Source organism: Lynx canadensis, chromosome F1, assembly GCF_007474595.2.
Source record: "Lynx canadensis isolate LIC74 chromosome F1, mLynCan4.pri.v2, whole genome shotgun sequence".
Lineage (NCBI taxonomy): Eukaryota > Metazoa > Chordata > Mammalia > Carnivora > Felidae > Lynx > Lynx canadensis.
This window is the reverse complement of record NC_044319.2, coordinates 24,192,098-24,210,294: the sequence shown is the minus strand read 5'-3', so window position 1 is coordinate 24,210,294 and position 18,197 is coordinate 24,192,098. Positions and strand designations below refer to the sequence as shown.

At 41.4% G+C, this 18,197-nt stretch overlaps 1 protein-coding gene across 3 annotated transcripts in view; it reads left to right on the top strand.

The window, feature by feature from the left end:
* The window catches only part of RGL1 (ral guanine nucleotide dissociation stimulator like 1), a 258,267-nt gene that overhangs the window by 181,598 nt on the left and 58,472 nt on the right, over positions 1 to 18,197 (top strand). For all 3 annotated transcript variants that reach the window (XM_030303435.2, XM_030303437.2, XM_030303436.1), the window contains one exon: positions 13,807 to 13,884. In XM_030303435.2, the coding sequence (XP_030159295.1) occupies positions 13,807 to 13,884 (78 nt within the window). The remainder of the gene's footprint in view (positions 1 to 13,806; positions 13,885 to 18,197) is intronic.

The following is an 18,197-nucleotide window of genomic DNA, read 5'->3' as shown; positions in this document are numbered from 1 at the left end:
TTTATGAAAGGTGTAGGGTCTGTGTCTAGATTAATTTTTTTTTGCATGTGGATATCCAGTTCTTCTATCACTCATCATTTGTTGAAAAGACTATCTTTGTTCCATTGTATTGCTTTTGCTCCTTTGTTGAAGATGAGTTGACTGTATTCATGTGGGTTTATTTCTGGTTCTCTCTTCTGCCCCACTGATCTATTTGTTTTCACCAGTACCATATAGTCTTGATTACTGTAGTTGTATACAGTAAGTCTTGAAGTCAGGTAGCATCAGTCCTAAGACTTTGTTTATTCTCCTTCTATATTTAATTGGTTGTTCTGGGTCTTTTGCCTCTCCAAATAAACTTTAGAATCCATTTCTCAGTATCCACAAATTAACTTCCTGGGATTTTGATTGAGAATGGGTTGAATTTATAGATCCAAGTTGGGAAGAACTGACATCTTGACAATATTGAGTCTTCCTATCCATGAATATGGAACATTTCTCTCTTTATTTAGTTCTTCTTTGATATCTTTCATAAGAGTTTTGTAGTTTAGGATTGTAAAGGATTGTAAAATCCTTTGCATTTTTTTTAAAGATTTATACACAGGTATTTTATTTGGGGGGAAGTGCTAATGTAATGTGTTCTTAATTTCAAATTCCACTTGTTCATTGCTGGTATATAGGAAAGCAATTAACTTGCATGTTAACCCTGTATTCTGCAATCTTATTATAATCACTTTTTCTTTTTTTTTTAATTTTTTTTAACGTTTATTTTTATTTTTGAGACAGAAAGAGACAGAACATGAACGGGGGAGGGTCAGAGAGAGGGAGACACAGAATCTGAAACAGGCTCCAGGCTCTGAGCTGTTAGCACAGAGCCCGACGCAGGGCTCGAACTCACGGACCACGAAATCATGACCTGAGCCGAAGTCAGCCACTTAACCGACTGAGCCACCCAGGCGCCCCTATAATCACTTTTTCATTCCCAGAGGTTTTGGTTGATTTTTTAAGATTTTCCACATAGATAATCATGTCAGTGTGCAAAGAAAGATAGTTTTATTTTTTTTCTTACAAATCTGTATACTTTTACTTCCTTTTCTGGGTTTTGTTTTTGCTTTTTGTATTAGCTAGAATTTCCAGTACAGTGTTTAAAACCAGTGGTGAGAGGTGACATCTTCCCTTGTTCCTGATCTTAGTGGGAAAGCTTTGAGTTTCTCATTGTTAAATATGTTACCTGTAGATGTTTATAGATGTTATTTATCAAGTTGAGGAAATTTTTCCCTATTCCTAGTCTGTTGACAGTTTCATCACAAATGAATGTTTGATTTTGTCATATACTTTTTCTGTATCTGTTGATATGATCATGTGATTTTTTGTTATTAACCTGTTGATGTTATGGATTACGTTAACTGGTTTTCAAATGTGAACCAGTTTTGTATACTTGGAATAAATCCAATTTGGTTATGGTGTATAATTCTTTTTTACACTGTTGGATTTGATTTGTTAATTTTTTGAGAATATTTGTATCTATATTCATGAGAGATACTGGTCTGTAGTTTTCTTTTCATATAATGTCTTTGTCTAGTTTTGGTTTTAGGTTAATACTGGCCTATAGAATGGCCAACTCATTATAGAATGAGTTAGGAAGTAGTCCCTCTGATCCTGGTTTCTGGAAGATGTTTTAGAGATTGATATAATTTCTTCCTTAAATGTTGGTAGACTTTACCAGTGAACCCATCTGGACCTGATGCTTTCTGTTTTGGAAGGATATTGATTATTGATTCAGTTTCTTTAATATAGGTCTATTCAGAGAGTCTGCTTTTCCTTGTGTGAATTTTATGTAGCTATGAATTTCTGACCTATATTATGTTCCTTCTCTCTGAGGAACTTCTTTTAACATTTCTTGCAAGGCAGGTCTACTGGCTAAAAATTCCCTCAATTTTTGTTTTTGTTCATTTGAGAAAGTTTTATTTCTCCTTCACTTTTGAAGGATAGTTTTGAAGAGTACAGAATTCTAGGTTGGTGGGGTTTTCTCTCAACATGTTAAATATTTCCATTCACTTTCTTCTTGCTTAGCCTCTGAGAAGAATTGGATATAATTCTGATTTTTGTTCCCTTATAGGTTAAGTGTTTTTTGTTTTATTTTGTTTGCTGTGGCTTTTTTCAAGATTTTTCTTTGTCTTGATTTTCTGAAGTTTGAATATGATATGCCTAGGTGTGGTATTTTGGGCATTTATTCTTCTTGGTGTTCTCTGAGCTTCTTGGATTGGTGGTTTTGTGTCTGACATTAATTTGGGGAAATTCGCATTCATTATTATTCCTTCATTATTCCTTCAAATATTATTTCTGTTTCTTCTCCATTTGGTATTCCCATTACGCATATATTATACCTTTTGTAATTGTCCCATAGTGCTTGATATTCTGGTTTTTTTTGGGGGGGGGGGGGGGGTATTGTTTGTTTTTGTTTGTTGGTTTGCTTTTCAGTTTTAGAAGTATCTATTTTTATATTCTCAAGTATAGAGAGTCTTTCTTCAGCCATGCCCATCTATTAATGGGTCCGTAAAAGGCATTCTTCATTTCTGTTACAATGTTTTGATTTCTAGCATTTCTTTAAAAAATTTTTAAATTTTCATTTCTCTGCTTACATTATCCATCTGTCCTTGTATATTGTCTATTTTTTCCATTCAATTCCTTAGCATGTTGTTCATAGTTAAAAGAAATTTCTAACCTGATAATTCTACCATTCCTGCTATATCTGACTCTGGTTCTGATGCTTGTTCAGTCTCTTCAAAATTTTGTTGTTGTTGTTGTTGTTGTTGTTTTTAACATGCCTTGTAATATTTTGATGAGAGGTGGATATGATGTACCCAGTAAAAGGAAATCAATCTTTCATAATGTACTTGTAATGTGGGGGAAAGGGAAGCATTCTATAGTTTTATGATTAGGTTCAGTCTAACCGTGAGCCTCTGCCCCTGGACCATGAACTTCACCAGTGCTTCTTAGTTGCTTTGTTGCTTTTTCTCCTCCTGTCCCTTAGGGAAAGGATAACTAATGTGGAGGGACCTGGAGATGGGTATTTCCCTCAGCAAGGACCCCCCCCCCCCAGAACCTGGAGGGGTTCCTACATGAGTTCCTCCCTTGGACTAATGTCCCCCCTCACCTCTGTCCCACATGACTTGGAACTGAACTAATGTTTTCCTTAAAAAAAAAAAAAAAGAAAGAAAGAAAGAAAAGAGAGAGGAAAGTGAATTAGACTCCAAAAATATACCCCTGCTGTGGCTGGACCCCTGACTTTCTACTGACCTTGTTTTCTCAGGATGGATTTTTGCTGTTTGGCTCTCAGTACCTGCCTCAGGTAGAATGAGAAAAAGCAACTAAACAACTTATCAGCTAGCAACTAAGGCTAGAGAAGGCCTATTTTCCTTTCCCTGGGTAGATGAGGCTCTGGTAAAATTGTTTTACTGAGAGCAGGTGTTCTTATGAACGAAGTACTCTGGTGTATTTCAAGATGGTTCCTTTTCACCTTCCCATGTTAGAAGTACCAGGAGACATTTCTCTGATATTTTCATGGGAAGCTGTTCAAGTTCGTGGAGGTAAAACTCACCAAAGTGTGGCAGCCTCTCTGTGACTGGGTCCCCCTGTAGTTTCTCTCTCTTAGTCTTGTCCACACTGAACCTCCAGCAATTCATCAATTACAATTCAGGTTTTCCTACCCTGGGACTGGTTCCCATGGAGATTTCTGCTCCGATAAGTTATGATTCATTGTATCTGCCTGTCTGTCTCTTCAGTAAGGAGCAGTGGTTTGCCCTGTGGCCTTACTTTTCTGATGGATCTGAGAATAGATGTTCATTTTCCAGTTTCGTCAGCTTTTCGCTTGTTAGGATGCAGTGGCTATTTGTAAGCTCTTTACGTGCTGGACTGGAAACTGGAAATTCTTTTTGCCCATTTTTAAATAATGTTGTGCAATTTCTTACTGTTGAATTTTAAGAGTTTTTGTATATTTTGGATAGTAGTTCTTTATCATATATGTCTTTTGAAAATATTTTCTTCCCCTTTGTGGCTTTATTCTCATTTTCTTGAGTGCATGTACACTTTTAAGAAAAATCTTTTTTTCCCCTAGAAGCTGTGAGGTGGTCATAGTAAACCTTCTTTCAAAAGCTCGTAACACAATACATTCAGCTCTCAAATGCTTTCTTAGCATGAGAACCTGGATAAGTATTTTGAGATGTTAAACCTCATTTAAAAATAATTTTTTGATTTAGTTCTGGAATTAGACTATGCACTTGCCCAAGATTCCTAGATCTCACTGGTATGCAGTGCTCATGAGTTTCCATTACTTCCTTCTCTTTTAGTGGGAAGCAAATTTTATAATATCTTCCCTCTGCTCTTTCAGGTCCAAGTACAGAGGGTTGTGAGCAGAGAGTTCTTAGGAGCAAATTCTAGAATCTAACCTTAGACGAGGGCCTCACAGCATCTTAACAGTGGTCACCATAGCTCAATGCCAGGTGCTGGTCTCTTACAGCAGTAACACTTAAATGTCACTCTTAAACTCATAGCATGATTTTTCCCACACTTTTGTTTCTTCTGAAAGTTATTTAAATCTAACTTCTGCCACTTACATAGGCCATACCATTCTCTTAATTTACTTTAGTAACTCCCCTCTCCAACTCACCACAAAATCAAGTGGAAACAAATCCAGCGGCTCACCTATTGAGTCTTTTGCCCTACCATCCATGAAAAAGTTGAGATTTATTGGTCAGTTGGCTGCGGCATGCTCATCCCATTCATATAGTAGGAAAGCTTTCAGGAAATCCTAGCATTCCTTTGTTTCCTTTCTCAGCTTAAAATACAGACATACTGGATATCCTGCTAGGGTGAGAATTTCTTAGAAAATGAAAGCCATTTCTTAGATTTGTGTTATACCACATGAGTTTAAACAGATTTTCTCTAGATTTGAATGTTGATGGCCCCATAGGCAAGAAACCTCTTGGATGGTATAGATGTCATGGGTTTAAAAAAATAAAGACAGTTTTCTGGAAGGTAAATTGGACTTAGATCTTATTTCTTGTGACTATTAGGAAGATACAAATATTTTATGGAAGAAAAGAGGATTATAACAAGGGCTTTGAGAATCTCTGGGTATCAATGCTTCTGACATTGAAAAGAGCATTGAAAACATCCTTCTTGAAAAGTCCTGTGCTCTTGCTGGTTCATGCTTTATCATGTGGAGAAAAACAATTTACCTCATAAAATGATAGAAGATATAACATTTGTGATAATTTACATACCTGCCCATGGCAGGCAGAATGATGCCCGACCCTCCCCCACCCCTGCCCCGCAAGATGTCCAGGATTAATCCTTGAAATATGAATATGTTGGGTTCCAGGCAAAGCAGAATTAAGATTGCTAATTAGCTGACCTAAAAATAAAGACATCATCTTGGATTATCTGGGTGGCTCGAATGTAATCACAACGGTCCTTAAAAGTGAAAGGTAGGCAAAAGAGAGAATCAGAGAAAAAGCTGTGAGGATGGGAACAGGGTCAGAGAGATGCCATGCTGCTGGCTTTGGAGGTGGAAGAAGGGGACAATGAGCCAAGGACTTGAGGCAGCCTCTGGAAGCTAGAAAAGACAACTGAATGAATTCTCTTCTAGAGCCTCCAGAAAGGAGCACAGTCTTGCTGACACTGTGTGTTGGATTTCTGATCTATGTAATTATAAACTAATCAATTTATGTGTAAGCCATGGAGTTTGTAGTAATTTGTTGTGGCAGCAATAGAAAACTAATACAACATCAATAAAATTTTTTGGTCTAGTAGAGAAGTTGTTCACAATTTGATAAAAATAAGGAGTTCTTGTCAGGGAGATTGACTCCAGACATCGAATGGTCACAGGCTGCTCAAGGAAGTGAGGGTCACATGCTCATTCACCTTCAGCTTTGTTCTGTTCAGGACATCGTGCCCTGATCATCCATGGCTCACCTGCTCAGCTCTGGGAAGCATGGCAGGAAACAAAAGACAGGGCTTAGCCTCAACATGACAAACACTTATTCTTTTCTCTCTGTAGCTATGCCCTAGCATTATGTTAACCAGAAAAATTTCATTTGGTATTGTTTTAGAATTACATCCAACCCTAATCACTTGAGGGAAAATGGAAATAAGTTCTCTTCCTTGCTGGGTTGGTTGTCTTTAGTAAATCCTTGTTTATTTTTGCCAAATGGGCCCAACTTTCACCCAGCAGCACTGTGGGAATTCTCTGTGGGAACGTGTGGTGATTGTAGAACCCTAGCTTAACGGGCTGGAAGTGATGGTTCTGTTAAAGTAGACCCTGAAGGGATGCTGTCAAAGACTTCACCTCAGGTCATAACCGAACCAGGCTAGCTTTCTTTTCTTGAAATGAGATCAAAATGTTTCTATGAAGTACCTTTTTTTTTTTTTTTTTAATGTCACTTGGCCAAGAGAGGGAGGACACACAGTTATCTTTCTTTTGTAGAAAAGGATGCCAAATTGCTCAGCAGATTTTTTTTAATGTGCATTTGTTTGGAAACCACAAAATAAAACTGCCAAAAAAAACCCCTGAAAGGCAGGGTACATATATCGTGAGTGGTAACTGGAATGTATTCTGGTTTTCAATCCAGCTTTGATAATTGAAAGCAGTGGTCTTGACCATTTTCTAGCAGTTGGTGGGAGAGATTGATCACAAACCCGTTTAGGAACCTGCTAGAAACTATGGATCATCATCCATATAGAAAAAAAGCACATCACCAAATTTTGCATATGGTTTAGGGATTCCCAAACTTCCACAAGTTCATCCAAGGGCCCTCCAGGCAAAGGCTCCTGAGCATGGGTGATGGCACATGACACGTAGGTGGCCATTAGGAGTCAGAGGAGGGCAGTGCTCCTACTGTACGTCATGATGGGGCAGAGAAGTATGGTTCTGAAAATTAAATTCATTAATTTCATTAAAGTAAATTTAATGGTTTAAAAAAGGTATATCTGAATCTTTAAAACTAAAAAGGAGTGTTTTTGAATTAGTTTCATGTTTTTCTTATCACTTTTCTCTTATTTGACTTTTTTTTTTTTTACGTGTGTGTGTCTATGCATGCGTGTGTGGGAGAAAACTTAGCCCTTGGGAATGACATGTAAATCAGTGCTATATCGAGTTTTTGTAAGCATAGGGGAGAAAAGTAGTCCTAAAAATGATGGGATACCACAGTCCTACCCTCATACTCAGTGTATGAGGTTTTACACAGCACATTTTGTAAGGTTCTTGACGAGCTTCGCGATAGCACCTTTTTATGGTTGGGTTGTGAGCTACAGCCTTGTACTGATTTGTTAAGGATGTATTAATTCATCTTGAACCTGAGACAAATCTCAACCCGCTTGACAGACTCTGTGGTTGTCAGAATGTTGCCTGTTCCCTACCCCAGACCCAACCCTGTTTCTTCTGCTGTCCTTCATTGCGGCTACGGCCCGGGCAGCGTGCTAGCAAGACGCATTCACAGTTGATTGTTCACAACTGCTACCCTCCAGAAGTGGAGGGAGGAGACACTGAGGAGGCGCCAAGCTGTGGTGGCAGAAAATGGATGAGAGAGGAGAAATTGATGACAAGGTCTTGGAACGGAAAATAGAAGACACCTTACAGCAAGGGTGTGAAACCCATCACACTTAAGAACTAATCTTAAATTTGGATGGGAACAAATTATAGACCTTTTGGTTTTCTTTCTCTGGAAGAACAGGGATTATAAAACCTTTGTCCTTTTGGTCCCCTCTTCAGACAGTTGTGGGTTGGGGTTAGGGGAAAATTTTATAACCGTGGAGCATTTTGTAACTGTGAAGTGCAACAGAAATGCTAAGTACTTTTTGCTGTTAATGTGGCCTTAACTGCCAGGGACTGCTCTGGAGCAAATGTGGAGAATCGAAGGGTAACGAGGATGGAGGGCCCTTCACAGCAAAAGCCTAGAGGGGAGGACAGCAGCTCTTTCTGTGGCTTCTAGCTTTTTCTTTTAATTTTTTTAATGTTTATTTTTGAGAGAGAAAGAGCACGAGTGGGAGAGGGGCAGAGAGAGAGGGAGACACAGAATCCGAAGCAGGCTCCAGCACAGAGCCGGACGTGGGGCTTGAACTCAGAAACCGAGAGATCGTGACTGACGCCCAACTGACTGAGACACCCAGGCGCCCCTAGCTTTTTCTAATCATGGTAAAAGTGCCTGGAGAACCAGATCTTATGAGTGGAAAGCACATTGCTGGCTTCTCTGCTCAGCATAACTGGTCCCTTGTAAGAAAACAGAGTTTTTGCCTTGTTGTCTTTGACCTTTATCTTCTCTTTGAATAACCAGCTCCATGGTGGTAACAAGATCTTTCCAAGGTAGGCTTGGTGGCAGTGACCCACTTTTGAGGTCAGATTTGGGTGGAGAAGTGCCTACAGTGAAGGATATTATTTAGAGTGATTAAAAACAACCCTCTTACTGATCTATGGGATACAGTCCACAGTCTTAATCAAAGCTTCCTTGGTGTTCCAGACATCTGTTGGCTATTTCACCCATATCATTCTCCTGAGTCAAGGTCAGCTTCTGAACATTTTTCTCATACCTGACCTGTGTTCCTGTGGGTCAGTTAAAGAAAAACGCCTTGGACGCTCATGGGCTGGGTTTATTAGAAGAGCAAAGACTCCCAGAGGCCCTTGAGTCAGCAGCTTCATGTGAGGTCTCTCTTCCCTTTCCTTCTTCCTCTCTGTTCTTTCATCCACCCCCAGTAAGCTGTTTCTTCCCTTCTCTTCCCTCCCCAGCCTTTCCTTCATTTACAGCAATCAATGGTATTAATTCATTCATTTAGCAAATGTTTGTTGAGTGTCTGCTAAGAACAGGCTCCATTCCTGGCTCGGGGGACAGAGCAGCGAGCATATCCCCTACCATGGCCTATCAAGCCCTCATGATCTGTCCCTATGACCTCTGTGCCTCATCTCCTTCTCTCCCCTTACTTACTCCCTTTGCTCCTTACTCCATGGCTTTCTTGATGTTTCTCAAACATCAAGCCCTGCCATGGCTCCCCACTCTGCCTGGAAGACTCCTTAGAAATCTGTAGGGCCCATTCCCTCACCTTCTGGAGGATTTCACATCATTGTCAAATTCACATTGGGTCTTCTCTGAATACCTTGTGTGAAGTAGCCACCTCTGACCCTCTAATGTCTGATCACCCCTGCCTGCTTTAATTTTTTCCATTGTACTTTTCACTTTCTGACTTAGTATATATTAATAAATTATTATTTTATTGTCTACCTCCCCTCACTACAGGTATGCTCCATGAAAACAGGGGCCGTATCCCCAGTGCTGAGAATAATGTCCGAACATAGGCCTTAACAAATACTCATTGAATGAAGACTGAATGAATAAAAAGATGAATGATTGGGGAAATGAATGAAAATCCCGAGGTTTCTGACCTCAAAGAATGGTGCACTGGAGACATAACATCAATAAGATAACTCTAGCTTGTGGGTTTTGATAGTGACTCAGAGACTGGGTTCTAGAGTCTGTCACAGTTCAAATCTATGCTTCACTTAGTAGCTGTGTATTCGAGGGCCAATTACCTCAGCTCTCTGGGCCTGGTTTTCTCATTTGCGAAGTATGAATAATAATAATAATAATAATAATAATAATAATAATAATAATAGCAGCAGCATGGAGGATTATTGTGGGAATTAAATGAAACAATCCATATAGAGTGCTTAGCACGGTACCTGGCGTGTGGTAAGGAGCCAGTATTATCTGCCATTATTATTGGGTCACTTGCTGGAATCCAGTGGAGCTTGAAAAGTTCTTCAGCATTATCCCCATCCTGGTCTGGTATTACTGAGACTTTTCTGCTATGGAGCGAAAATTAGAAAGTGCCTCCTACCAGAAAGACTGTCCCTGAGGACAACTTTATCTTAGGATTTCTTTGAACCACAAATGCTTCTGTCCCCTCTTCAAACACATATTAAACATTTCATTTGTTCAGATAAGCTCCAAACAATACTATCTGTCCCCTCTGGAAATAACTGTTTCCTGTTTAAATGTCAGCAACCAGTTAAACATTATGGGTTTTTTTTTCTTGTAATTTTTAGGCCGCAGTAAATAATTGCTTAAGACTGTACTTTAAGAGGCATCTGTAAATCTTTCTTTCGCCTTGTGATACAGGGAAAACCATGTCAAAAGTCGTTCTGACAATTTGTATTTTAATTTAAGTTTTATGAGTTCCCATTTAAAGAAGGCCAGTTTCTCGTTGGCAAGCCTTCTTAAGAGGTTGAAGCTTTGATCTTAAATCCTAGGGAGACTTTGCAGAAATTGGAGGTGACATTGTTGACAGGTTTGTCTGTAGCTATTCTAGTGCCATTAATTAAACACACACACACCCCTTTTATTTACTCCCCTGGAGTAAATGAATTGAACTTGACTTTGGTTTTTGATTGGAAGCTATGAGAGGGTCCAGGAAACATCAAAGAAACGCTCTTAATCTAGTAAAACTAACTCTCAAATGACCTAGCTTGAACATTAAAGAGTTCTTGATTCCAGTGCAGGTCTAGTTTCTTTTCTGTAAGGCGTTAATTCCCTTTAATGATAAAAAAAAAAGTGCAGGGGCAAATAATCATCCCCTCCACATAAAATTCCAGAGGGTTATAGCCTCTTTAATTTTATCTCGCTTCTGAAGGTCTCCTTTGTAAAACTGTGTATGCGTTTTTCTCTTGTCTTTTTGTACTGCTTATACTTTTAAGATCTTAGCTTTAAGATCTTAGAACTTTATTTCTTTTGCATTTAAATTTTAGATTTTTGGAATGGTCACAGCTGTCCTAAAGCTTTTTATGATCCTAGACCTTTAGGAATGAAGGCATGGACAGGTTAAGACAAAAAGCCAGATGGTGCCTTTGTAGCAACAGAGTAGTTGAGTAGCCTCGTAGTTGAGAGGTCTGTTTTCATGTCTGCTTGGGGAGCCCCACCAGACGATTCATTTGCCCCCAAACAAGTAGCCATCAGCCTGCCTCATGGGAGCCCAGCACCATTTGAAGCACTAAAGAGCAGTGAGCAAAAGAGACAGAAATCCTGTTCTCCTGGAGTTTATGTTCCAATGGACAATTAACACAATAACTAGGTTACACAGTCTCCACAGAAGACTGTGAAAGAAAATAAAGCAGTGTTATGGGGTGGACAGGGGAGGCCTCACTGATAAAGTGACACTGGAGCAGAGACCCACAGGAGCTGAGGGAGGGAGCTGTTGGCATGGGGGATGGGGGGAAGGGCCCCAGTGAGCGCAGAGATTCTGAGGCAGGAGGATGCCTGGTGTGAGTGGAGCAGCAGGGAGGCCAGTGAGGCTGAGGAAAAGTGAGCGGGTGTAGGAGGCAAGGTCAGAGGAATCAGAGCAAGTCCTTTTGGGCCCTGTGAGGCAGGTGTGACTTTGGCCTTTCTTCAGAGTAAGACGGGAGCCACAGGAGGGTTCTGAGCAGAGCAGTGATGGGATGTGGTTTATGTTGAACAGGATTGCTGTGGCAGCTGGGCTGGATCCAAGAGACTGGTTAGGTGGCTTTGGCCTTGATCTAGACCAAAGGTGGCGGGTGGAAGTGATCTAGACCAAAGCCAGGATGGAAGTGATGAGAAGTGTTTGGATTCAGGGTACGTTATAAAGGCAGAGCCCAAAGGATTTCCTGGCGGACGAGATGGAGAACAGCCTGGGCCCCTGGACTATGCACGCTTCACACGTGCTTTGCCTTCTTAGTGATGGTCCTCATTGGTCTCCAGAGTATTGTCAACCAGTCATTCTGGTCCTGATAAGGAATCTGTAGACACGCTGATGGCTGAGAGAAATATCCATGGGGTCTTCTGCGCACACGTTCTGAGCAGATGGTACCAGGTTAATTAATGAGAGCTACCATCACTCACCAGTGTGAGTTGCTTAGTCCTTCTTGACACCATCTGACTGGACCTGTGGCATCACATTCTCAAAGGGGACCCGTGATAGGTGCTCACGTCATTCCAACCGGCAGCTTGGCCCTGAGTCTGAAAAATGTAGAGAAAGAACAGCGAAGTATGAGAAGCTACAGTGAAGACAAAGAAGAGGAAGATCAGGACATTTTTAGTACAAACAGCTCGAAAAAGAGAAATACCAGGAGCGTATCTTTCCCTTTGTGTCTCTTGTAGCTTCAGTTGGAATATAAAAGATGCGGTATTTCACAGATAACCAGAGAGAATTAATGAACTAAGATAGAATATGACAAAAACAAAGATTCAGTCCCACATTTAGTCCCTGAGGGCTGGCGGGAGAAGAATTTGTGGATCTCTCTAGTCAGATAGGTGGAAGCTACGGTGGCCGTCCCAGAGCCCTGCTCTTCACCCGCCCTGATCTTTCCTACTTCAATAAACCACAAAGTCTGCTGTGAGAGAAGATGAGTACATGGTTCACGCTGATGGTGGCCACGGAGAGAGCCAAAAAAATCTGTTTGTTTAGGATAAATCTCATTTCCCATCCCTGCCTTGCTCATATGGGGCTGAATACATCTTAATCTAAGTTCTTATCTCAGGAAAAGCAAAGGGTGGCCCTGGAAGCCCTCTGAATAGCAGGTGCAGACAGAATGAAGAGGGCTAGGGAGGGTGGAGGCCTGTGGAAAATATGTTCAGGAGGCCAAGAAGTCCATAAGGCTGATGAGCTCGAGAAAGGAACAGGTGCAGGGGAGGGGGGCCAATGCCTAAGGGTGCAGACTGGAACCTACCAGGATAGGGTGATAGGGAGACCAGATGGGCTGGCATTCGGTCAAACCAGATGGTGGGCTTTTATTTTTAAAAGGATTTGTAAATCCTAGGAACAAGGAACATAAGGGTACTGGGGCCTTTAATCCCATTAGTAGAGGACAAAAGTGTTCTCTTTAAAAATGTAAACCTACCAATTATAGAATTTCTCTTATCAAAACTTTGGGACAGAGTACCAGCTTGTGAAATGCCAAGAAATCTCTGGCTTCTTCATTGAGGGGAAGAGAGGAACTGCAGAAATAGGGCATTTGTTGTGAGTTACTGAAAAGCCTACTCCTCAAGAATTTAAAGTGTACATTTGGAACCAAACAAAATGTGATATATTTATACAAAAGAGTCTTGCTTACATATGGAGTGGGAAGGACAGCTAACTGTAATTAGGGACTGATTCGTTATTTAGTAAATTTTGAGTTTATAATGAGACAAATTAAAAAATTGTGAAGCACCTGTCACTTTCTAAAAAGTTGTCCCCCTGGGTCCCCTTCCCTGGTTCCCTGGCTCTTCTCCTGGTTGCATAAAAATTCTGTTCTTCAGCCCTTCTCTCAGCCTTTCCTGGAGGGTCCAGAATTACTTCCGTAACCCTTCTCCTCAAGGACTTCTCCTTGAGGAGACCAGAGTCGTGAGCATAGCAGGGAGTCGTTACTGGGCACGTGTGGTGGTACGAGTGTGAAGGTGACACAAGGCACAGGCAGGGCCACGAGGTCCTTCAGTAGATAGAGCAGAGGGCTGTGTCTCCAGTCCACAAGGAATCTGCCGTCTTTGCTGAATGTGACACCTGACCCTCCCTCTGAGAGGAAAAGCCTAAGTTCTTCCAAAGAATTTCAAAGAGATGTTAAATATTAAGAGAAAGTTTTAAGTAGTGCAATTCATTGTTAAATCACTGTTTTTGGTTAGAGTATGCCCAATAAGTAAATCCCAGCAACATCAGTTTTTGATGCTATTGCATAAATATTTCTTTCTGTAATTACTCCTGAAAAGTGTAACAGTTATCTCGTGTTTGCAATGGAATAGAGTTGCTTTCCAACCCCACTGAGTGGGTATTTTTGTTTTGATCTGTAAGGTATGGAAACCTGACAAGCCCAAACTGTGAAGAGGATGAAAGCCCCAGTTCATCAGAGTCTAAGATGGTGATCAGGAAGTAAGTATGCCTCTCTCTGCATTACAAGCTCTTAGTCAAGACTTATTATCTTAAAAGAGTGTAATTCAGCAGAGTTTTTTTTTATTCCTTTCCAATGTTGTCATGGTTTTTCTTATAATGCGTAAAATCATATAGTTATATTTTGACCATCCAGTGATAATTCATTTATTCATCCAATAAAAATGTATCAGGCATCTACCATGTGCCAGGCCCTGTGCTAAGGGGAACAGCTATGAACAAAATAAGTAAGTCTCCGCTCTTATGAAGTTGGTATTTTAGCAGAGGGACAAGGAATCCCACAAAAAAGAATGCAGTAGGGTAAAGGGGGCTAGATCCTGATGGAGAGTTTGGTTCACAGAGGGTGCCAGGAGTGGACTTTCTGATCCGGTGGCATTGGAGCAGAGTCCCAAATGGGGTACGGGCTCGGCTTTGTGAATATCCAGGCAGGGAAAATATGGAAAATGCTCTGAGGCGGGAGCAGTGTTGGAGAAGTGGTAGGGAGATGAATGAGGCAAGAGCAGGTACCAGAGGATGAGATCTATAAGGTAGTGGGGGCCCCAGACCACATGGGGACTTGAAGGCCTCAGGCAGGATGTTCAATTTTATTCTAAGGAACTAAGGAACATAAGAATTTAGAGGTCCTAGGAAGAGCAGGGCCATGGCCTGATTTATATTTCTGAAGGTTTTTATGCATCTATGTGGAAAATAGACTCTGGCAGTGGGACAGGGGCAAGAGCGGCAGCAAGGAGCCTGGTTAGGACACTTACAAGGGTCCAAGCAAGGGATGCTGGTAGCATGGACTTTCGGAGGAAGAGGAGTGGGGTGGTGGTGGTGGTGCTATTAGTAATGATAGTAGTAGTAGTAAAAGCAGGAGTGACTTGTAGGAACAGCTTCTGCAGAGATCTTGAAGGTGTTTCTAGGAGGTTGTACTGATGAAGTGGACGGGGCATCTGAGAGAAAAAGAGGCCAGGACACCTCCAAGGGTTGTGGTGTAAGCAACTGATAGAGCAGAACCTTGGCTTTATGAGATAAGAAAGACTGGCAAAGAGGAGCAGTATGGTGGGGAGCATGTGTCAAGAATTTCGTCTTAGACATACTAATTTTGAGACCGTTGGATGAGTCTAGATGGTTGGGAGAAGTCTGGACTGGAGGTACAAATCTGGGCATCCTCAGTTTATACCCGGTGTTTAAGGCTAGGAGGCTAGGCGTGCCCTCCTGGGAACAAAGGGCAGATAGAGAAGAGGAAGGTCCAGAGACTGAGCCTTGGTTTCCTCCAGTATTTAGAGTCAGGAAAGTAGAAGGTCCAGCAAGAGGAGCCTGGAACAGAGCAGCCAGTGGGGAAGGAGAAGAAAGAAGAAGTTGTGTCCAAAAGACAAGCAAAGAAGGAGTTTGGGGGGGTGGGTGCTGCTGTGACCAATTATATCCATTACTGCTCAGATATCAAGCAAGAGGAGCCTGGGAAGCAACTACTGTGTTTGCAACATGTTGGTCTTTGGTCCCCTTGACAAGTGCAGCTTTCGTGGATGGAGGTGTGTGTGGGTCAAGAGAGGACAGAAGTTTGGAGAAGTTTTTCTATAAGAGAAGAGAAATGGGCAGGAGGATGATCTGGAGCAAAGGAGAGTTTTTTTCATTGTGTGTGTGTGTGTGTGTGTGTGTGTGTGTGTGTGTGTGTGTGTTAGCACTAGGTGATAGTTTAATCTGATGAGAATAGTGTGGGAGACACTGAAGAAAAATGCAGGGGTGCAGGCCACTATAGGAGTGATGTTCTTGAGTAGATGGGCTGTATGCCATCTACTTGATGCTTGAAAGTACTCTTAGTAAATATTCATTCTTGGAGCCAAAAGTTTGGGCAGTTAATCCTATGGAATATTTTAACTCCTCAGAGGATTGACCGATGGAATCCTTTCTTCAGAAGCCAAAGATGTGAAGCTTAGAAAATTGAGTATCTTTTTAAGTCCTGAGTTAGGGAGTTTTATTATTTTATTGGATGGGCCATAACCTTCCAGAAAACCAGACAAACCAGTGTAGTTTTTTGAATGTCCAAAGCAAGATGTGGTAAGTGGAACACATACTTTTATTCTTAGAGGGCTTGGGGAGGCTTCTTGGAGGAGGTGACAATTTGAGGTAGGCTCTGAAGGAGGGTGAAAATTTTGGTGGTAGGACCATCTAGGCAGAGGGAACAGTGGGACCAAATCAGGGACACGCAGTGTATGTGACATTTTGGAAACAACACAGAACTGGTGTGGCTGCTTCATGATGGTGTCTGTACCAGGATGAGGGGAGTTGTAGAACCGAAGCTATCGCGAAGGGGGTTAATTCTCTCAAGAGAATAGGACGATCCCTGCTAAGCAGTAGACAGCCCTGAAAAGTTTTTGTAGGAAGGAACCAGTATAATCAAATAGGTGATCTGGGGACATGGCTTAGACATACAGACTTCTTACTTAGAGTGTGGTCCATTTGCCAGCAGCATTGGCACCACCTGGGAGCTTGCTAGAAATGCAGAATCTCTGGCCTTACTGCAGACCTGGATTAGAATCTGCATTTCAGGAAGATCCTTGAGTGATTCTACACATTTTAAGTTTCAGAGTCATAGGATTAGGGGTTTCGTTGTACATTTTGTTTATTCACGAAAACTTAACTGAAATAGTAATTTTTTTAAAAGAACCTCTTCAAATTAAAAAAAAATTAATGTTTATTTTATTTTTGAGAGAGAGAGAGAGAGAGAGAGAGAGAGAGAGAGAGCAAGCTTGAGCAGGGGAAGGACAGAGAGAGAGAGGGAGACACAAAATCTGAAGCAGGCTCCAGGGTCTGAGCTGTCAGCACAGAGCCGGACGTGGGGCTCAAACTCACGAACCGCGAGATCGTGACCTGAGCCGAATGAAGTCGGTTGCTTAACTGACTGAGCCATCCAGGCGCCCCAAAAAAGAACCTTTATATATATATATATATATATATATATATATATATATATATATATATATATATATATATATATTTTTTTTTAAGCATAAAAAAAGGAGGGATACTGTAAGAATTGAGTGGCCAGCTTGTCAAATGTTCCCTCCACCTGTGACCACATGCAGAAATAAGTGTGTCGTTATCCACAGATTTTGGAGTTGAGTCAGATCTGGAGCTATCATTCAGCTAGCCACCAAGGAGAGTAACAGTCTGAAAAATATCCAGAGCTTTTCTGTTTCCCAGGGAGTGTTTTGAGATTAAATAGGTTTCTGGGGAAGTGGCAAGTTAAAGAAAATTGGTTTGTACCCTGGATGTGAAGAATTCTGCTCATTATTTTAAAGTCCTATTCTAAAACTTCCTTGAACTTGATTGTACGCCAGGAACAGTGATGTGGGGGAGACTCCAGGATAAGCTGTTTTAAAGGGCTTTACAGTTTTAAGCATATGAGTCCTTAACAAAGAGCTTCACATAGAACTCCCCTGAGGGGTCCATCATCTGGGGACAATGGTCCTTTCCTAAAGCCTCACAATGAATTGGTAGAAAGTTCTTGACCCTTTTCCTCAGACTGAGTTGCTTTTTAAAAAAATTATGCCTGATGAAAATATGCTACTTTATCTTATAATGGACCACTCTGTCCTACAAATGCTGGAATGCTAAAATCCCTTCTCTCTGCTGACCTCTTTCTTCCTTTCATTCTCCTGCTTTCCGGCTGCTTCCTCTCCCCCTCCCAACTTCTCCTTTTATTATTTTTCATCTCATTTCACCGTTGTCTTTTTGCTTTTTCTAAAGTTACCCTTCTCCTAATCATTTCTGAGGCTGGAGAGGGTCACTGCTTTGTCTTTCTGAGAGAATATCGGGGAAGCATCTCCTTCTTTCCATATGTCACATATTGAAAGTTCCTCCATCATCACAGAGCTCTGGCACCTGAGATGTAGCAACAACCGAAGGCTTCCTAATGCCGGATGCACGTGTAGGAGACCTGGGTCTCTGGCAATGCTCAGTGGGCTGGTTTTGTCCCCAGAGGATATTTGGAAATATCTGGAGACGTTTTTGTTGTCTTAACGTGGTGGTGGGTGGGAGATGCTATCGGCATCGGGCGGGTAGAGGCCAGGATCTCTGTGAAACGTTCTACGGTGCACAAGACAGCACCGCCCTCCAACAAAGAATGCCCTGCCTCTAAGTGTCATAGTGCGTAGGTAGGAAACCCTGCTATATGGCGATGAGGCTGCAGTCCTCAAGTGAAAACCCTCTTTATTTATGAGTATCTAGATCTGGGTGAAAATAGGACCATGCTTATCTGGGGATTTCTTTATTCGTGTCCCGTCTTGTACTGAGGTGAACCAAATGCCAAGGTG